This window comes from Sander vitreus, chromosome 17, assembly GCF_031162955.1.
Source record: "Sander vitreus isolate 19-12246 chromosome 17, sanVit1, whole genome shotgun sequence".
Taxonomy (NCBI): domain Eukaryota; kingdom Metazoa; phylum Chordata; class Actinopteri; order Perciformes; family Percidae; genus Sander; species Sander vitreus.
The window spans coordinates 28,899,436-28,918,602 of NC_135871.1; the positions used below are offsets into that span (position 1 = coordinate 28,899,436).

General features: G+C 43.3%; 1 protein-coding gene across 2 annotated transcripts in view; it reads left to right on the forward strand.

Annotated features, from left to right (window-relative positions):
- Nucleotides 1-19,167, forward strand: part of LOC144532458 (protein kinase C epsilon type-like) — a 104,904-nt gene that overhangs the window by 48,185 nt on the left and 37,552 nt on the right. Inside the window, exons 3-10 of one of the 2 annotated variants that reach the window (XM_078273227.1) lie at nucleotides 2,089-2,257; nucleotides 4,824-4,858; nucleotides 5,015-5,103; nucleotides 7,229-7,361; nucleotides 7,796-7,938; nucleotides 10,312-10,423; nucleotides 10,535-10,803; nucleotides 12,775-12,948. In XM_078273227.1, coding sequence (XP_078129353.1) covers nucleotides 2,089-2,257; nucleotides 4,824-4,858; nucleotides 5,015-5,103; nucleotides 7,229-7,361; nucleotides 7,796-7,938; nucleotides 10,312-10,423; nucleotides 10,535-10,803; nucleotides 12,775-12,948 — 1,124 coding nt within the window. The remainder of the gene's footprint in view (nucleotides 1-2,088; nucleotides 2,258-4,823; nucleotides 4,859-5,014; nucleotides 5,104-7,228; nucleotides 7,362-7,795; nucleotides 7,939-10,311; nucleotides 10,424-10,534; nucleotides 10,804-12,774; nucleotides 12,949-19,167) is intronic. The other variant, XM_078273228.1, reaches the window with a different exon arrangement.

A 19,167-nucleotide genomic window follows, 5' to 3' on the forward strand; every position in this document is an offset into this window, starting at 1 on the left:
TATGTAGATACCTTCAAGTAAAGTGTAACCCAAGTTTCTATATCGGAAGTTTGGGTTTCTTTCAACCAAACCGTCTAAAACCATAATGTGGATGGTTCCCTACAACGCTCTTCACAAGTAAAAAATAAATGATCAGTTCACTACTTTCATTGAATTTGGGTGTTTTATAAAATGTTATAACATTTTGAAAAGAAAAATGTAATAAAAAAACATTGAAAAAAAAAAAAAGTAACAAAAATGTCAAAGAAAATTGCAGAAAGATTGGACATAAACGTTGGAAAAAGTGACAAAAACATCAGGAAAAGCGACAAAATGGTCGAAAAAGACGACCAAAACGTTGGGGGAAAAAAAAGATTTAATTGTAAATTTTGACCCGTAAATACAAAAAGTCGCCGTGACGATGGGAAGACAACATAAGGGTTAAATAGGTGACAACTAATCGATAAATCTCTGTAGCTCTAGTATCAGTTGACTCTCATTGCCCCTCACTAATTGTCTGCCCATCCACTGATCTGTCCAACACTTTGTTCCAGGACATGATGTCTCCACAGGCAATGGAATTGAGTATGTGTGTTCCTTCCATGCGTACAAGACTTTAAGTAAATGAGTCCTGCTAATAAAGGTTAAGATGCACTCACTGTAGTTCTGTTACCGTGTCACCATTTCACTTTTGGGGGTTGTGATGAGGACATCAGAGAGGAACGGCATGTCTATCACAGACCCCCCGCCACTACACCCTCCCCAGTGGACGACACTAAGTCTAACCCTGTTGCTAGGCAGCAGTCGTCAGTTGCTAGGCGATGGTGATGGCGTATAGCAAAAGGGGCTGGAAGAGTGCGAGTGAGGACAGGGAGAGAGGAATGTACAGCGTGTCCGAGAGGTGGAACAGTTTGCCCGGAGGGTGGTGCCAGAGGAAAGATGGAGGGAGCAATTACGATAGGAAGAGTTCATCCTGTGTGTGTGTGTCGGGGGGGGGGGGGAGTTAATTATATTCTGTACATTTGATATTTCATGTGTGTAAGTTGTTGTTTTGAACAGGCAGACGGGCTAGAGGAAAGGCCAGTGGGTCACCAAGAATGTTAAGATAAATCCTTCAGGGAACACAAATACCCACAGCCGCTTTTAAATAATGAAATGTAATGAAATGTAAAAGCAAAAAGGAAAAGCTCTGCTCTGGATTAGAGCTGCAAAGACGAATCGATTAACTGATTAGTTGACTACCATTCAATTAATGCCACCTATTTTGATTTGATTTGTCTTGTCATTCACATAATATCCATTACCTCGTTAACATCTCTCTCTCACGTTCTCGCTCCAGCTAGTGTGTGTGTGTGTGTGTGTGTGTGTGTGTGTGTGTGTGTGTGTGTGTGTGCGCGTGTGTGCGTGCGTGCGTGCGTGCGTGCGTGCGTGTGTGCGTAATTAACACAGTGTTAGGCAGTAATTGAAATCTGTGCCGCTCCGCTAGGAGAACCCTCTGTAATAATTCAACACAAGCAGGAGAGACAAAGTGAGACACAGAGACTGACTGTGTGAAAAAGCATAGACCAGTGTGCTTAATGTGTCCCTAAATGGACATCCTCTGTCACTTTCAGCCACGCAGTGTCATCGCCATCTAGTGGTTACCTGGTGCGAGTGCCGATTTTGTGACAGTTCATCGACTCACCAACAGTGTGAACACCAAATACTGCTTAAAATGTGTTGCTCGTTTATCTCATTAAGGATCCTTCAAATTCCAGCACCAATATTTAAAAAAAAAAAAAAAGAACAGTAGAAAGCCTGTATTATTATACATTTTAAGATGAAATAAATATTAGTATTTCAGTGCGGCTCATGCACAGAAGCTCGATTGACATATATGTTATAGCCTATTTCAGAAGTTTCAAAATTCTTGACAATCCCATTTTGCAGCAGTATAATTGAAGTGAGATGAGCAAACGTGTCATATGAGAAATGTATCTTTTTAGATAAACAGATATATATATATATAGCATAATTAGAAGTTGGGGAAAGAAGTAAAAACAATGTGAGTATAACGCAGAATAATGCAATGTTTTGTCATTTGTAACGTGCCTGTGTGTGTGCGTGCAGCTCCAGTGGGCTCTGCTGAGAATGAGGAGCGCGTGTTTCGGCAGCGGATGCGTCCCAGGAAGCGGCAGGGTGCCGTCCGCCGGAGGGTCCACCAGGTCAACGGACACAAGTTCATGGCCACCTACCTGAGACAGCCCACCTACTGCTCCCACTGCCGGGACTTCATCTGGTGAGGACACACACACACACACACACACACACACACACACACACACACACACACACACACACAGGTTTGTGCCACTGTCTTTGTGGGGACCCGTCATTGACACAATACATTCCCTAGCCCCTTACCCTAACCTTAACCCTTACCCTCACCCTAACCATAACCTCATTCTATCTCTAATCCTAAAACCAAGTCTTAACCCTCAAACAGCCCTTTAAACTTGTGGGGTCCAGCATTTTGGCCCCACAAAGCTGTCGGGACCCCACAAGTATACTGGACTCCCGGTTTTTGGACCCCACGAATATAGTTAAACAAGCCCACACACACACACACACGCACACACACACACTTATCATCATATGTCGTCATCATATCATTAAGTCACAATTTCCAAAGGTACAATTTTCATATGCAAGACACGCCAACCGGGGAACCCCAAATGAGATACTAAAAGCTTTTCAGAGGGGGCCCAATAACATTGAACATACAACAGAGAATATACAGACACTGAAAAAACGGAATTCACAATAGACACAAAGTGTGCTGGGGACGACAGATTGGAACAAGCTCACACAATCTGTAATTTAACCCTTTGAATGAGCTGAAATATCATGCAGGCATTATGGAAGTCATTATATAAGGTAAGCCTTAGCAGACCAAGGCAACGAAACGGAGGACGACTTTTTTGTGTGTATTTACATGCACTTTAGGGCTAGTGTTTTTTAAGAAGTCATATACATTAAACAAATTGTATTTCAATGATCAGATTAAACTGGTTAACACACCTAGATTGTTGCAGGATAATCCTCATTTATTTGCCACACAGATGCTTAACATTGTATTTAAAAGGGTCCTGATAACAGTCCACGTCCATGACGAAGAACTCAGACAGGTGATGTATTGAGGTGCAGACGGACGAAAAAAGAACATAACTTTTAGCAGTGCATCCTTGAATCCCCCACAAAACAAGTCCAAAAGTCCAAAAGCACTGCTCAGGCTGCAGCATGTGTATAAAACGTTGTCTGATTTCCTTAAGCTGATTTCTCCCAACAACCTGCCTTGTTTCCACGTGAACCCAGTGGATGCTGTGAAGTGCGGAGTCATCCCAACAAAGCGCGTTAGCTTCGCTCACATGGAAAGCATGTGGCCTCGGCGCGCTGAAAGAACATTTGATGTGTGATCAGAATCACTGGAGAAAAAACGCGTTTGTTAGATTCCTCGAGTGCTCAGGCTTTCTGAGGCGAATGAGCAAAAACACTGCACCTTACAGAGGAACACATGTATTTGTATGTGCGCCAACTGGTATTTATTGCAGTAACCACTGCGAAATGTGCCATTTCCAAGTAAAATTGTACAATTGTACATCAGGGTTTCCGCAGGTCTGAAAGTCTAAAATTTCAAACTCAGTATTGTGTGCTAGGCCTTAAATACTTTTAAACAGGTCTTAATTTTCCCACATCCATTAAACGTTGTCTCTAAAGGCCCAGACACACAGACCAGACGGCCGACCATCGGCAGAAAAGGCAGTTGGACTGATCAGTCTACCCGAGTTGGTCAAAAAAGTGCCTCGGAACACACCGAAGCGACGAGACGTAATACGTCTCCATAACGCACGGAACACACCGAACAGACTCGAGTCACTGACCTCGCCAGACTGTCCAACGGCCGATTATCAGCTCTGTGTGTAGTAGGCTTAATGTTCATTGAAATGCTCCTGCAGCGCTTCAGAATGCTTATTATTCAGCTATGGGGAAGTGCGAGTTTAACGATACTTGGCTTGAAAAAACAGAATTTAGGGCTTGGTCAAAGCCAGTTGCTAACAATGTTTTTGAAGCCTACTCCTTCTTATTCAAGAAAGCAATTCAACTGGGATCGTTGGGTGTACAGGCACTGGAGTCTCATGCAAAAAGTGAGAAACATCTCAAAGCTAGTACATTTGTGACTCTGCATTTCCTTTGTACACATTTTTTTTTTGATGTCGTGATATAAGTCTTACATTTCATTCATAATAGTCTGAAAAAGTCTTAAATTTGACTTGGTGAAACCTGCAGAAACCCTGTACATAGAATTAGCTAACAGGAATAACCCCTATTTGCATCTGCGCTGCGTTCCGGAGGCGCCGCGACCCTCGCGAGCAATTGCAGCCGTTCAAGTCAATGCTGGATATTCACGTGATAAACACGTGATTGTCCTGTAAAGTACTCTTAGAGACTATATAATCTGCAAATCGGGCAGCAAGACGCTCCCCTTTCTGAGACACTCCCGGTGTGGTTTGGCACGTGGCGGAGGACGGAACAAAACCGGAACGCAGCACCGGTGGAAAATCAGAGTTAAGGACATTGAATCAAAAGCACGATGGCTCTTTAATAATAAATGAAACACATTTGCTATCTATCTCTTGTTATATCTTACAAAACAATCCCTTCCTAACCAGGACATAAAACACAGCTCTAAAAGGCAATATACATACATTATATCTTGATTATGGGTATTCTAACAGTTTCATCTGATTCATGCTGAGATTCAGGATTGTTTTTTCACGTGTTCTGTCTCTTTCTCTCACTTTCAGGGGTGTCTTAGGAAAGCAGGGCTACCAGTGTCAAGGTAGGATGGTGTCAACACATTCCTAGACCTGTTGCTAGTCCAATGAGTCCAAATCTTCATTGATGTTTGTCAAGATTATCAACCCGAGGCACTTAAAACACTTAAAATCCTTGTATAAATGTGTAACTTATGTCCACATGTGTGTTCCTCCTGCAGTGTGTACCTGTGTGGTCCATAAGCGCTGCCATGAGCTGATCATTACCAAGTGTGCAGGGATGAAGAAGCAGGAGGACACAGTCGAGGAGGTACCGATCTACATCTACAGGCTGCTTTTATTAGATACAACATGCTTCACCTGGAACAGACGCTGGCTACAGTTAAATCAGAGCAATGCCTTAAAACAGGGCTGTCAAACTCCACTTCACTAAGGGCCACACTGTAAAATGAGAACCACATTAAAGGAGAAATCTGGCACAAAATGAACCTAGGGGTTAATACCACGTGTACCGAGTCGACCGTTCTCTGCGATATGTTTTCATGCTAATTGAATGTGACCCGTTTTATCGCAAACCGCTAATTAGCTTATAATGCTAGTCGTCGGGGCACGGGTAAAGTAAAAAGAAATCGCTATTTTATACCACTAACAAGGCTCAAAATAGCACCACACTTCCACGGTAGCATAATGAGGGTCCCTACATGTAAACCGAAGCATTGAGAACTTTGTACAGACAGTTTATTAATAAGATAGTTTAGAAAGACAGTACCGTTCACTATACAGGCAGGCGCCATCTTGGGAAAACAATCACAACCAGTCAAACGCCCCTTCGTCGCGCAGCGTTCTGAAACCCTACAGGTTGTGACTAAACAAGACGATGTATCATCTCCATAAGAAACGACTCTCTGTACTTTGGTTCTAACTTCTACGTTTTCAGGCTTTTTTGTAGCTGGATGTCTTTTGTAGCGTCCTCAAATATGAATGAAGATAGTGACAGTTAGATACGTGCTACAGTTGCATTTCTAGTAGAGATGAAGCGTCGAAAACGTTTTACTCCTCTGATTCACGGCTTTGTTCCAACGCCGCTCCCTCTCTTCAGTCACTCTCTAGCTCGCTCGACCATAAACCGTGCTTGCGTGCTCTCGTTTAAACCGCCGTCCAAAACTCTCGCCATTACGATCACTTTAAAGTTGGTTACTGACTTGACCAGCCGACGTCGCTATGAGCTGATTGGCTGTTGAACCAGGTGACGTCCCTTACGTTCTAAAACCAACCTCTGGCGACTTGACCACGAGTCGAGCTGAGACGGGCCGGTTCAGACCGCTGCGACTTTTCCCTGCAACATTCTCAAAATTGACCCGTTTTCAAAAGTTTTTCCATCCATCCATCTTCATCCGCTTATCCGGGGTCGGGTCGCGGGGGCAGCAGCTCCAGCAGGGGACCCCAAACTTCCCTTTCCCGGGCCACATTAACCAGCTCCGACTGGGGGATCCCGAGGCGTTCCCAGGCCAGGTTGGAGATATAATCCCTCCACCTAGTCCTGGGTCTCCCCCGAGGCCTCCTCCCAGCTGGACGTGCCTGGAACACCTCCCTAAGGAGGCGCCCAGGGGGCATCCTTACCAGATGCCCGAACCACCTCAACTGGCTCCTCAAAAGTTTTTTATATCAGAAAAATGGATTTCTTTCAACCAAATGGCCCAGAAAATAACATGGATACATGGATGTACGTTGTATGGAAACCATGCAACATTCTTCATAGGTAAAATTAACGATTACTTCCATTACATTTTGGGTGTTTTATTCAATATTACAGCATTTGAAAGAAAGTAGTTTCAAAATAGTATCCTGACTAAACTTTGACAAAAAACTCCTCTAATCTTAACTATCAGTCATAATAATTCATATTTTCTGCTTTTTTTAACTCAAAAAATTAGGTATGATGTCTTAGGGTTTATTGACCATGAATGAAGAAAAAATGTCAAAAGCATGGAAAAAAGCGCCCCAAAAAAAGTTAATTTTCAATTTTGACCTGGAAGGAGAAGAAGTTCATAGTCTACAAGAAGACAACACGAGGGTCAATAACCCAAAAAGAAATGTTGTCACTAATGGTAGAGGGAACTAGAGCTGCAAGGATTAATCAATTAATCGCCAACTATTTTGATAATCGATTGAAGTCATTTTTCGAGAAAAAGCTTCTCTGATTCCAGCTTGTTAAATGTGAATATTTTCTAGTTTCTTCACTCCTCTGTGACAAGTAAACAACAACAATTCATTGATTAATCGAGAAAATAATCGAGAGATTAATCGACAATGAAAATAATGGTTAGTTGCAGCCCCAGAGGGAACAACGTTCACATTTTCCATGTTTCCCGCCAGCTCAGACCTCCAGACTCCTGCAGCTTTGTCTCACTGTCCTCTTTGTGCCTCTCTTACAGCCACTCGGCTCTCAGAGGTTCAGTGTCAACGTGCCGCACAAGTTCAGCATCCACAACTTTAAAGTTCTCACCTTCTGCGACCACTGTGGCTCTCTGCTCTGGGGTCTGCTGCGACAGGGACTCCAGTGCAAAGGTACGGACCACTCAGCTTTCATCCATGCAATGCTTTGGGTCTTATACTCAGGTCTTTACCATCCCTATCCCAATGGAAGGTCTTTGTAAACAACCCATGTATCTCCTAATATTATTTTACCTTTCGTATTTTTTCTGTTGATTTGATGTTTTTCTTTCCTCTTTCTTTTCTTTTCAGTACTTTAGTTTATTTTTTATTTTTAATTGGATTATGCAATGGAGAGTGCCCAGATGATCACATCTTTTATCGATTATGTGTATATCAATCTATAGTACTTGTAGTACATGTATACGTGTAAACCAATAAACTAAACTAAACTACACTAATGCTAGGCCCTTCACTTGAGCTTGGACAAAAGAAAAATCAATTCTAATGTGTGCATGCTAACTCTGTCTCTGTGTGTGTGTGTGTGTGTGTGTGTGTGTGTGTCTCAGTGTGTAAAGTGAACGTACACCGGCGCTGTGAGAGTAACGTAGCTCCTAACTGCGGCGTGGACGCCAGAGGAATCGCTAAAGTCCTCTCTGACCTCGGAGTCACGCCAGACAAGATCTCCAACAGCGCCCAGAGACGGAAAAAGGTGAGAAAGTCAACTGGCCGGCTGTACATCCACACTACTCGCGTTTGCATTTCCAAGCGGATGTCCGTCCACACAAGAGTTTTAGTGCCAGTAGCAGAACTCATCTCCGCCTCTCAGTGTTGTAGGACTCGAGATCGGTCTTGGTCTTAAAGTGCTCCTATTATGCTCATTTTCAGGTTCATAATTGTATTTAGAGGTTATATCAGAATAGGTTTACATGGTTTAATTTTCAAAAAACTAAATTCTTTTGTTGTACTGCACATTGCTGCAGCTCCTCTTTTCACCCTGTGTGTTGAGCTCTCTGTTTTAGCTACAGAGTGAGACATCTCACTTCTGTTCCATCTTTGTTGGGAGTCGCACATGCGCTAGGTAAGGACTACTAGCCAGTCAGAAGCAGAGTATGAGGGCGTGCCCTGACAGTACCTAGGTAAGGACTACTAGCCAGTCAGAAGCAGAGTATGAGGGCGTGCCCTGACAGTACCTAGGTAAGGACTACTAGCCAGTCAGAAGCAGAGTATGAGGGCGTGCCCTGACAGTACCTAGGTAAGGACTACTAGCCAGTCAGAAGCAGAGTATGAGGGCGTGCCCTGACAGTACCTAGGTAAGGACTACTAGCCAGTCAGAAGCAGAGTATGAGGGAGTGCCCTGACAGTACCTAGGTAAGGACTACTAGCCAGTCAGAAGCAGAGTATGAGGGAGTGCCCTGACAGTACCTAGGTAAGGACTACTAGCCAGTCAGAAGCAGAGTATGAGGGCGTGCCCTGACAGTACCTAGGTAAGGACTACTAGCCAGTCAGAAGCAGAGTATGAGGGCGTGCCACGCTAGCAGCTAGGTGAGCATTATGACGTGTGTTCCAAAGTGACCACGTTTGTCTCTGAAGTAAAGGCTGGACTACAATAGAGCTGTTTGGAGCAGTTGGTGAACAGTGTTTTCTGTTGGAGATGGTAAGTCCCTTTGGGGTGGACTTTGGGCTTTTTCACTTTGTAAACCTATAATGCGCACAAAAAAGATATATAAGACAATAAAGGAAAGGGAAAAAGCCCTTAAAGGATAATATGTGCACTTTAAGACTGGTCTCAAGACAACTTTTTGAAGGTCTCGCCTCGGAATCAACCACATTTTTACTCGGTCATGTACTGGTTATATTTTGTTCAAAAGCATTTATCTGCAATTTTTGACCGTAGAACGTGCTGCTATATTCTATTAGTGTCCACTGCTAACTGTAGTAGCTACATCTTGGCTGCCAATTTGTTAAATTCTCCCCAATTTCGGGTCGCATTCCTGCTGAAACATGTCCGATTGGGTAGTGTTTGGTTCAGAAGCCTCTATCTTGCTTCGTTCCATTACAATCTAACGTTAGCCTAGAGATAAATATTAAGTAGCTGCATGCTAATCCAAGATAGCTGTAATCTTGGCAGCCAATGCAGGTCATTTCTCCCCAATTTCGGGTCACTTTACTGCTGGGACACGGTTGTGTAGTATTTGGTTTAAAAGCCTTTATTGGTGATTTTTCACGGTACACAGTCCAGCTTTATGCTCCACTGCAGTGGCTCCAGCTAGTGAAACAACAGTGGAGGCTGCTGAGCAGAGCGCAGATTCCAGGAAACACTCTGGCCAATCAGAGACTGGGAGCTTTTTCGGGAGTGGGGGCTTAACACTCGAAGTGCCGGAATTCCATAACTACTAGAACTGCCGCTAGAATTTTGACCGCCAGATTCCAAACTCTATAATCTCTCATGATACATACCTAATTGCGATATTGTATTATGTGTTGTGTTAGGATATCTTTAGAAAAACGTAATAACACCGAAATGTACATTTTAGCGAGTTTAATTATACATTTGAGTAGTAATACGTGTTTCAATAATTCATATCATGGCATAGTAAACCGTAATTATTTCATACATTCATATCCCGAAAAATATGTTGTGGAAATTCATTCAGCTTAACTCATAACAGCCAAATAACAATTAAAAGTATCTTATTTGAACATTTAGCTATAACCTAACCTGGCACTGCCTCCGTCTTGGCGCCGAAATAGGTAAAAGTGATTGTATTTTCTTTGCCTTTTGTGTAATGTATATAAAAACTATTTTAAATTAAAATACAGACTCTTTTAGGAAAAGTCAGGCAGCAGCAGGATTGTATTTTTTTATTCAGCAAAGTTATTACACATATAAATTTCAAAATGGCCGTTCTAGTGTTAAAGAGACAGGCGCTCCTACAGAGCGTCTCATACAGAGGGTGAATACAGGTGCAGCAGTCATGGGCAGTATGAGAAAAATAAAGTGTTTTTTGAACATTAAAGCATGTAAACATGTTCTAGTACAAACACAAAATACAAGTATGAACCTGATAATGCTATATAATAGTTCCCCTTTAAACAGCTACCCCAGGGTCAGGATCCGCAGCAGCCATTATCAGGGACGCCGAAGACAGAAGAGGATCGCTCAAGGTCCGCCCCCACCTCCCCGTGTGACCAGGGTAGTACAAGTCCTCCCCATGACACATAAACTCAAAACCAGCATGAAACTAAAAACCAAAAAGGAACAAAGCACACCAGAACTCATCTTCTCTTTCCCTGTGTCTGTCCAGACGTGAAGGAGCTAGAGAACATCCGGAAGGCTCTGTCATTGGACCACCGCGGAGCGGAGCACAAAGCACACCCGCTCTCCTCCGCCACGTCAGTCGCCGCGGTAACGGGCAATGGTCACGAGGGCGGGCGAGTCGGCAGCGTCGGAGTGGAGGGCGAGGAAGGGCGGGAGAACGGTGACGTCAAAGGTCACACCGCTCCGCAAATCAAGAGGATGAATTTGCACGACTTTGTGTTCATCAAAGTTCTGGGCAAAGGAAGCTTCGGAAAGGTACAGCGTTTTTCCTGGCTCAGAATGGGCCTTTTGGGGAGGGGGGGGCTACGCATGGCAGTAAGCATGGTCGGTCCGCGTACAGTAAAGGCAATGAGTCTGTGTTACCATATTTGACAGAAATCCATGCAATTGCCTGTTATTTCTGACAATAAGATAAACAAAAATGTCTATTTTGCTTGAGTAAATATAACCCCAATGAAACAAAACTGGTTAAAAAAAAATATTTGAATAAATCACGGGAGAGTCCCGTACAGCCTGACTCGGTTCATGTTCTGCTTGTTCGACTGTTGTTTGGTATATTGCTCTTATAGTGATGGTTTGTAGTAATTTCACCCTAGGCTGCTTTGCACCTTGACATCGAGCCAAACAACCCCCCATAATCTTTTTTCCCTTGTTATAACGTTGGCAGAGTTAGCGTTATCAGCTGGTTAGCTTAGTGCAGGCGCTAATGGATCCACGTTTGTATCTCGTAAATTATCCCACTAATAATGCCCGGAATGATACCAAACTCCTACAGCAGTACAACTAGTTTCTGTACTTATAAAACGAGGCATTAGGAAGTTTGTAACTACACCAGAAGTATATTTAAATAACACTTGCCTGATGGATATTCCTCTCGGCTGCTACCACGCTATCGGCTGCTACAGCGCGATAGCGCAGTAGTATCCATCAGGCAAGTGCTATTTAAATATACTTCTGGTGTAGTTACAAACTTCCTAATGCCTCGTTTTATAAGTACAGAAACTAGTTGTACTACTGTAGAAGTTTGGTATCATTCCGGGCATTATTAGTGGGGTAATTTACGAGATACAAACGTGGATGCATTAGCGCCTGCACTAAGCTAACCAGCTGATAACGCTAACTCGACTAACGTTATAACAAGGAAAAAAGATTTAGGGGGGGTTGTTTGGCTCGAGGTCAAGGTGCAAAGCAGCCTAGGGTGAAATTACTCCGAACCATCACTTTAACCACACATTTAGAGAGGATTTGAATTGCTATTTTTATTCTCAATTCTTATGATTCAGGCGCTGGGGATTTTCCTTTGGGGCTGGCTAAAACCTCTTTGGGGGGTGCCAAAAATTCCTCTATGCAGGAAAAACCCTAAAGTATGGTTTTTTGCTTGTGTTTTTGTCTGCTATCCCTCTCTCATTTTTTTTGGCTTTGGTCTCACGTTTGTAATTTTGTGTTTTAAAGTCTTTTTCCTTTTTTTTAAATTTCCATTGGTGTTTTTCTTTTTTTCTTGCTTGCTCATTTTACGGTTTGGGTTTTATTTTTATTTTTTTATTTTTTGGGGGGCATTTTCGCCTTTAATGATAGGAAAGCAATGAAACGGGGCGCGAGAGGGGGAAGACATGCAGGAAATCGTCCCAGGTCGGACTCAAACCCCCCGACCTTCTGCATCGAGGCATGAACCTCCGTACATGTGCGCCCGCTCTACCGACTGAGCTATCCTGGTTACGGTTTGGGTCGGATTTGCCTTGCACTCTTCAACTTGGTCCTGAAGGGTGCTATATCAAATAGACTTATTATATTATTGTTGCGGTTCTCCTTCACTCTGCCACCTGTCTACAATGATGGATCAGAAAACAGTCCGTCGTATGAGAGACATATCCGTATCGATGTATCGATTCAATCCTCAACGATCCAATATTATCCATACGAAGTGAAAATGTTGATACATATCGTCATTTTAAGATTCCCCCTTATTTTGAAATTCCCTCTTCATTTTTAGTTTTCAGGTTGATTTGGGCTTATGTTACTGCCTCGTATCGGTCCGTGTATTTAATCGAATCGTATCGTGGCAGACTTTGTGATAGCAGTAAATGTTGTATTGTTGTCCAAAGAATTGATATAATGTATCGTGATAAAACGCGAGATTTACACCCCTGATGATGAGGGAGAGACTTGACAGCTTTTTTTGGACAATATTCTCTCAAATGTGTGTGTGTGTGTGTGTGTTGTGAGCAGGTGATGCTGGCGGAGCTGAAGGGCAGCGACGAGGTCTACGCCGTCAAAGTGCTGAAGAAAGACGTGATCCTGCAGGACGACGACGTGGACTGCACTATGACCGAGAAACGGATCCTGGCCCTCGCCAGAAAACACCCCTACCTGACACAGCTCTTCTGCTGCTTCCAGACTAAAGTAGGAACACACACACACACACACACACACACACACACCGGCTGGTCCCACCCAATCAAACATGAATAACATTTCCTGAGTGTAATTACAAATGTACAGATACTGGCTCCCCACTGCTGACACACACACACACACACACACACACACACACACACGCACTCACATACTCACTCACTCACTCACATACTCACTCACTCACTCACTCACTCACTCACTCACTTGCAGACATACGTTGCACCTCCAGGGTGCACCAGCAGACCACATTTTGAATCTGTAGCCTCCAGTTGTTGTGACTTAAAAGTTTTGAATGCAGGACTTTGACATGTAATGAAGTATTTTCAGTGCGGTCTTAGTATTTTTACTTAAGTAAAGGATCTGAATACTTCCTCCACCACTGACTACAAAACAAATCACGATTATTCGAACACCTTACCTCGATTACGATTAATAAACTTTTTTTTTTTTTTTTTTTTGCCCTCACAGTTCACTGACAAGGTTTGTACTGTAAATACGCTCAGCTATTAAAGGTGGGGTCATGTTTTGTAATGAAAAGAGTGCATATCTTATCTTTGTGATGTTTAAAACACTTGAAAGAAACACACACAGACGAACTATTGACAACTGACACTTGAAATCAAAAGCACACGTTGCTTGGAATGAAAACGTCTTATGAAAAAGCCACATTTTACAATGTCAAAAGCAAGTTTCCTAAAAAAAAAGTAGCAAATAAATGACCTAAATCAGGCGTTTTTTAAGCCAAGGACCCCTTAACTGAGAGAGAGATGGAGCTGGGAACCCCTATTACATATATTTTATAAAATGAAGTTGCATAATAAACTGGGCCTACAATAACTTGAAGGGCGGCCTAAAGCCTTTATACATACCTTTTTTTTGCATAGAATACTAAGCTATTTAAATAGCCCAATAATTGTTGGCATGATTTTATAAATCATGTAACAATAATTTGGAGGCCCTCCTGCATTAACTCTGAGGACCCCCTAGGGGTCCCGGACCCCGTGTTGAAGAGCCCTGACCTAAATTATTTGCAAAAACAATAAAAGAGTTTAAATATTGCTATGGCGATAGTAGAACTCGGAGCGGAGTTTGAGTGTGTGTCCCGGTTTAGAGGTTCTGAATTCCGGTTTCGGTTACTTTTTCGGGGACAAACCGTCCTCAGTTCAGCATCCGTGTTCTGTACCTGTTGATCAAAACGCCGCAGTCCACCGAGGCTCAGTGTTTTGAGAGCGGGAACAGTTTCCAGGCAGCGTTTTAAACACCCAAGCCATTAGTAAAGCGTCTGCCGTCAGCTCGGAGAATCAGCTTTATTTTCCCTCCCTCCAGTCCCTCTCTTTCACACTTGGCTCTCCTCTAATCCGCTCCACTTCTCGGCTAATTTGTCCATCCTTTACAGTAAGTGGACAATGACAGATGGACGCACAAAGGGCAACCGTGGGTGTGATGCAGACAGCTCCTCCAGGCCGCCGTATGTTTTGTCTATCCTATGTTACACAAGTGTTCCTGTTGCGAAGCATATATAGAGGCTGTGTACATGTACTTGTGGGTGTGTGTGTGTGTGTGTGTTTGTTTGTTGGTACACTGCACGGCTGTGTACCAACTTGCTGACTTGCTGAAGGAACAGCTCCTTTCACTGCAGCTTGAGCCTGACGGTGCTGAGGACGCCGCACAGGTGGTAACTGTTATCACAAAGGCCTCAACAAAAGACGAGCTGCACAAGCCTGAACATTTAACTGGAGACGCCTTTGAGGTTAACTTTGAAGGAGACTGGGGGCTGGGTAGTCTCGCATTGCCAGACCTTTCTCCACAGCGCTGCGGAGGAGGGTCTGGCTAGTCCACACAACATTACGGGATGGGAGAAAAACGTGCTCTGGTTTATTGGCATTTCTTTAAACCAATCACAGTCATCTTGGGCTGTGCTAAGCGCTGCAAAACAGCCTCGGGAAGGAACTCGTTTTGGTGGAACACGTGTACATTTCAAAGGTTGTTTTAGTTGTGCAACAGAAAACTCAGATTGGACAGATAGTCTAGCTAGCTGTCTGGATTTACCCTGCAGGAGCAGTTAACCATAGTCCTCAGAAATCCACCAGAGGTTAGAACGCCAACGCAAAGAAAGAGGAAGGTGACAGACATCCGGCCAAAATGAGGGACATCCGGTTTTAAAAGAACTCCCTGTGAGCCAAAACCTCAGATTTCAGTCTGTTCTAAACGCTTTCAACAGTTTTCTACTCTCGTTCTCGACATCATACCGGGCCTATATATATGTTCTAAATATGGTCATCTGCTTCAGGCAGGCTACTGCAGTGTTTACATGTATACATATTTACACACACTGCTACATGTAGCTACATGCTAACGCCAGGGAAACCTGTAATCTTGGCTACTGATGTTAATTTCTCCCTAATTTCAGATCACATTCCTGCTGGAACATGTCCGGTTGTGTCATTTTTGTTCAGAAGCCTTTATCGGTGATTTGCGACGCTACAAAAAGGGCTGCTTTACTCTGTTACAGTCCACTGCTAACTGCATGTTGCTACATGCTAATGCCAGAGGGGAGCGTGCCTATGTTCCCAGAGCCCTATGTTCCCACATTTCTACGATTTTCTTTTCCAAAATTAGGCCCTATGTTTGCCTAACCCACCCTAACCCACCCTAACCCTTGAAGGGAAATGTAGGAACACAAGACCTCATTTTGAAAATGTCCTAGAAATGTGGGAACACAGGACTGTGGGAGCATAGGGCTAAACCCCGCCAGGGAAACCTGTAATCTTGGTTTGCTGATGTTGTTAATTTCGGATCCCATTCCTGATGGGACATGTCAGGTTGTGTGGTATTTGGCTTAGAAGCCTCTGTTGGTGATTTATCACGGTACAAAGTCTTGCTATATACACCGTTGCAGCGGCAGTAGCACAGAGACAGCGCCCAGCATCAACACTGGAGATCTGGAAACACTGACAAATCTGAGCAGCAGTGAATCAGGCGGGCAAGGAATCCTCTGAGCCTGCCGTTATTGTTTTGTAGACAGAGGAGTCACTCTGTTTGCATCCTCAACACACACTAGTTTCAAACAGAACTCTGGCACCTGTATTAGTGAAAACACGCCTGTTGTTACCACCAGAAACAGGCGTCAACCTGGACCAAAATCATAACAACTTAAAGATGTGTCCAAAAGGAACCGTCTGAAAATCTTGTCAATTGTGGTTCTTTGAATGTTGGCAAAACACTCAACACTACTCAACTCATGCTAGATTGTTTCTTTTGAAAAACAAATCACTGGCCAATGGGATGAGATACTTTAACTGCTTCCAATGCCAATCGATTTCATTTTAAGAGTTAAAAAGTTAAGAGTTGAACTATTTTTTGGCCATTTTAGGCCTTTATTTCTGACAGGACAGCTTGGACTTGAAAGGGGAGAGAGAGGGGGAATGACATGCAGCAAAGGGCCGCAGGTCGGAGTCAAACCCGTGCCCGCTGCATTGAGGACAAGGGTCTGTATCTTGCACCCGGCGCAGCGCAGAGCAAAGCCCAACGCAAGTGTCTTTGCTAGTTTGAGACCGACGCAGTTGTCAATTTCCCGTCCAGCGCCCACGTCATTTAAATAGCAAATGGACCTGCGCCCATCTTTGCGCCCATGGGCGCGCTGGTCTTACAGGGGGTGTTCAGGTGCATTGTGGGAGTATTGCTATCTTGAGGCAGCGGGAAGTGATCGCACCATCGACCAACAAAAACCTGGTCTAAAGTCAATAACGCAGCATTTCATTGTTATTTTAACAGCACATTAGTAAAATGCGCCTAGGCTCGTGCACAGCGCACGCACACTATGCTTGTTACACACACAGGGACACACAGCAGCACACACACATGCAAAAGATTACAAATAAAAATATTACGGTGCAAATCCTCCATCATAATAGCAATGCACCAAGGTCCAAACGCACCTGGCTTTTAAAGGGAAAGGGAGATGATCTCTGATTGGTTTAATTTAATAACTCTGATTGTGGCCCAAAACACACCTATGAATTAATGAAGACACTAAGTACAACCCTTTTGAACCATGCGCCCGGCGCACAGACCCTTTTTTACGCCGTTAAACTAGCAATAAAGGATTTTGACACGCCCTAAACGCACCAGCGCCATGCACTTCACGCCGTGCGCTTAGATCGTTAAAATAGGGCCCTATGCCTCTTTATGTGTTCGTGTGCACTAAAGGTGAGCTAACCAGGCGTCCAAGAGTTTTCTTTCTTGGTTCCTGTGATGCCAGTCTTGCCAGTGAAAACATGAAAAAAAACCGGAAAGTCCTTGCGGGAGCCAGTGGAAAAAATTTACCTTCATTTTGAGTGATTTATTATCAAGAAAAGTAAGCCCCGACTGGTACGTACATTATTAGACAAAAGTCTAAAGGCCAAAGTTGTTCTGTGGCGGATCACTAGGAGTCAAAGATGTCAGGGAGGAGCAGTCGAGTGCAGGACGTTGTGTCAGCGGCGTCTTTTGTTTATTTTCTCAGGCTGTTGTGGAAAGCTGGAGTCTAATGATGGCGTCTCCCGTTCAATTTATTTATTCCTGTCGTTTTCCTTCCGAGGCAAACACAAACATGTGCAGGGTGGACGGATGAGAGAGAGACAGAGGCTAACAGAGACAGCACGGCTGAGTTTTAGTGACATTTGAATTGTTTTTTGTTTTTTTCTTCATTAGGAAAATGATCACCCACACACACACACACACACACACACACACACTCTCTCTCTCTCTCTCTCTGGCAGTCAGGGGAGATTGGGAGTGTGTTTTTTGGACAAAACAAAGGGATTGTGGCTCTTATGTAACTGCTTTGATCGTTATCAGGGACATGATGTGTATTCCATATGCTGTGGGACCCCACCCTCATCATTCCCACCCCCACCTCCCCACCCGACTCTCCTTAGTAGGAACACACACTTGTAATGACCTGGACTCGATGTGATCACAATAAGCAAAACCCACATATGCATTCTGTATATGGAATATAATCTCTCTCTCTCTCTCTCACTCTCACTCTCACTCACACACACACACACAGCTTCACAGTGGTGTCACACTTCCTCTTACGGTGTGTTCCACTCGGCCTGTCGCCACGCTGAGCCACATCAACTCAGTGCGCTAATGAATAAGCTCATGTGACCACCATGACAGTACAGTGTGAAACTGAATTCAGCTTCCGTAGGTATGGGCAAGAGGTCGATTGTGGTGTTGGTTTTCAACCTCTGCAGGAGGGTTTTATGTTTTTAAAGTAGTTATATCACATATAATATAAAACAGTCCTTCCAGAAAAACACACAAAATCACAAAAAGAGTTTTTTGTGATTGTTGGGGGCAAAAATCCTTGATTATGCGGCACGTTTTCTTAAAAAATGCGATGCAGTATGCGGGATATTTATGCAATGTTATGCGATGAAATTGCGGGAACTTGCAAAAACGGGGGTTTGATGAAAAAGACATCGATGATGTTCACGTCGCGTAATTACGTCACTTCATAACGTTCCCATAGCAACAGGGGAACAGGGCTGCTCTTGTGTGAAGTAAACGCGACATTTTTCAACTTTCTGCTAAGATATGTGTGACTTTTTTGCAACAGAAATGCGGGGATTATGAAATCATGCAGGCCCCGCATATTTTGCGCGGAAATCGGCAATTTATGCGGCGTATTTGAAAAAATGAATGAAAAAAACTTTGGCTGATTATGCATTGAATTATGCGATTGCATAATCACATTTTTCTGGAGGGGCTGGTAAAATCCTGCTTCTCCTTGGTGCTGTCTAAAAATGACTATTAAGCCCCGTTAACACCATAGACTGTGAAGTCAAGTACACAAACATATACATAAAAACCATGATGAACATACTGGTGGTCATGTCAAAAAGTGACCAAAAAGTGACAAAAATGTCCAAAAAGCAATTAGAATGTCAAAAAAGGGACAAATCGTCGAAATAAGATGACAAACTAGATCGTGTGAGTGTGAGATTATGTTAACTTTTAAAACACCCATTCCTTTAAAATATATATGTTTATGAAATACTTTGTGTGAAAAATGTGCAACACATTGTTGCAGTGGAGTAGCTGCTTTTAGACTGTAATGGGATACATTCATTTATTGTTCATTTTGCATTCTTTTTATTATTATTATATTTTATTTATTATAATAATCATATTTTTCAATTAGATTCATACTTT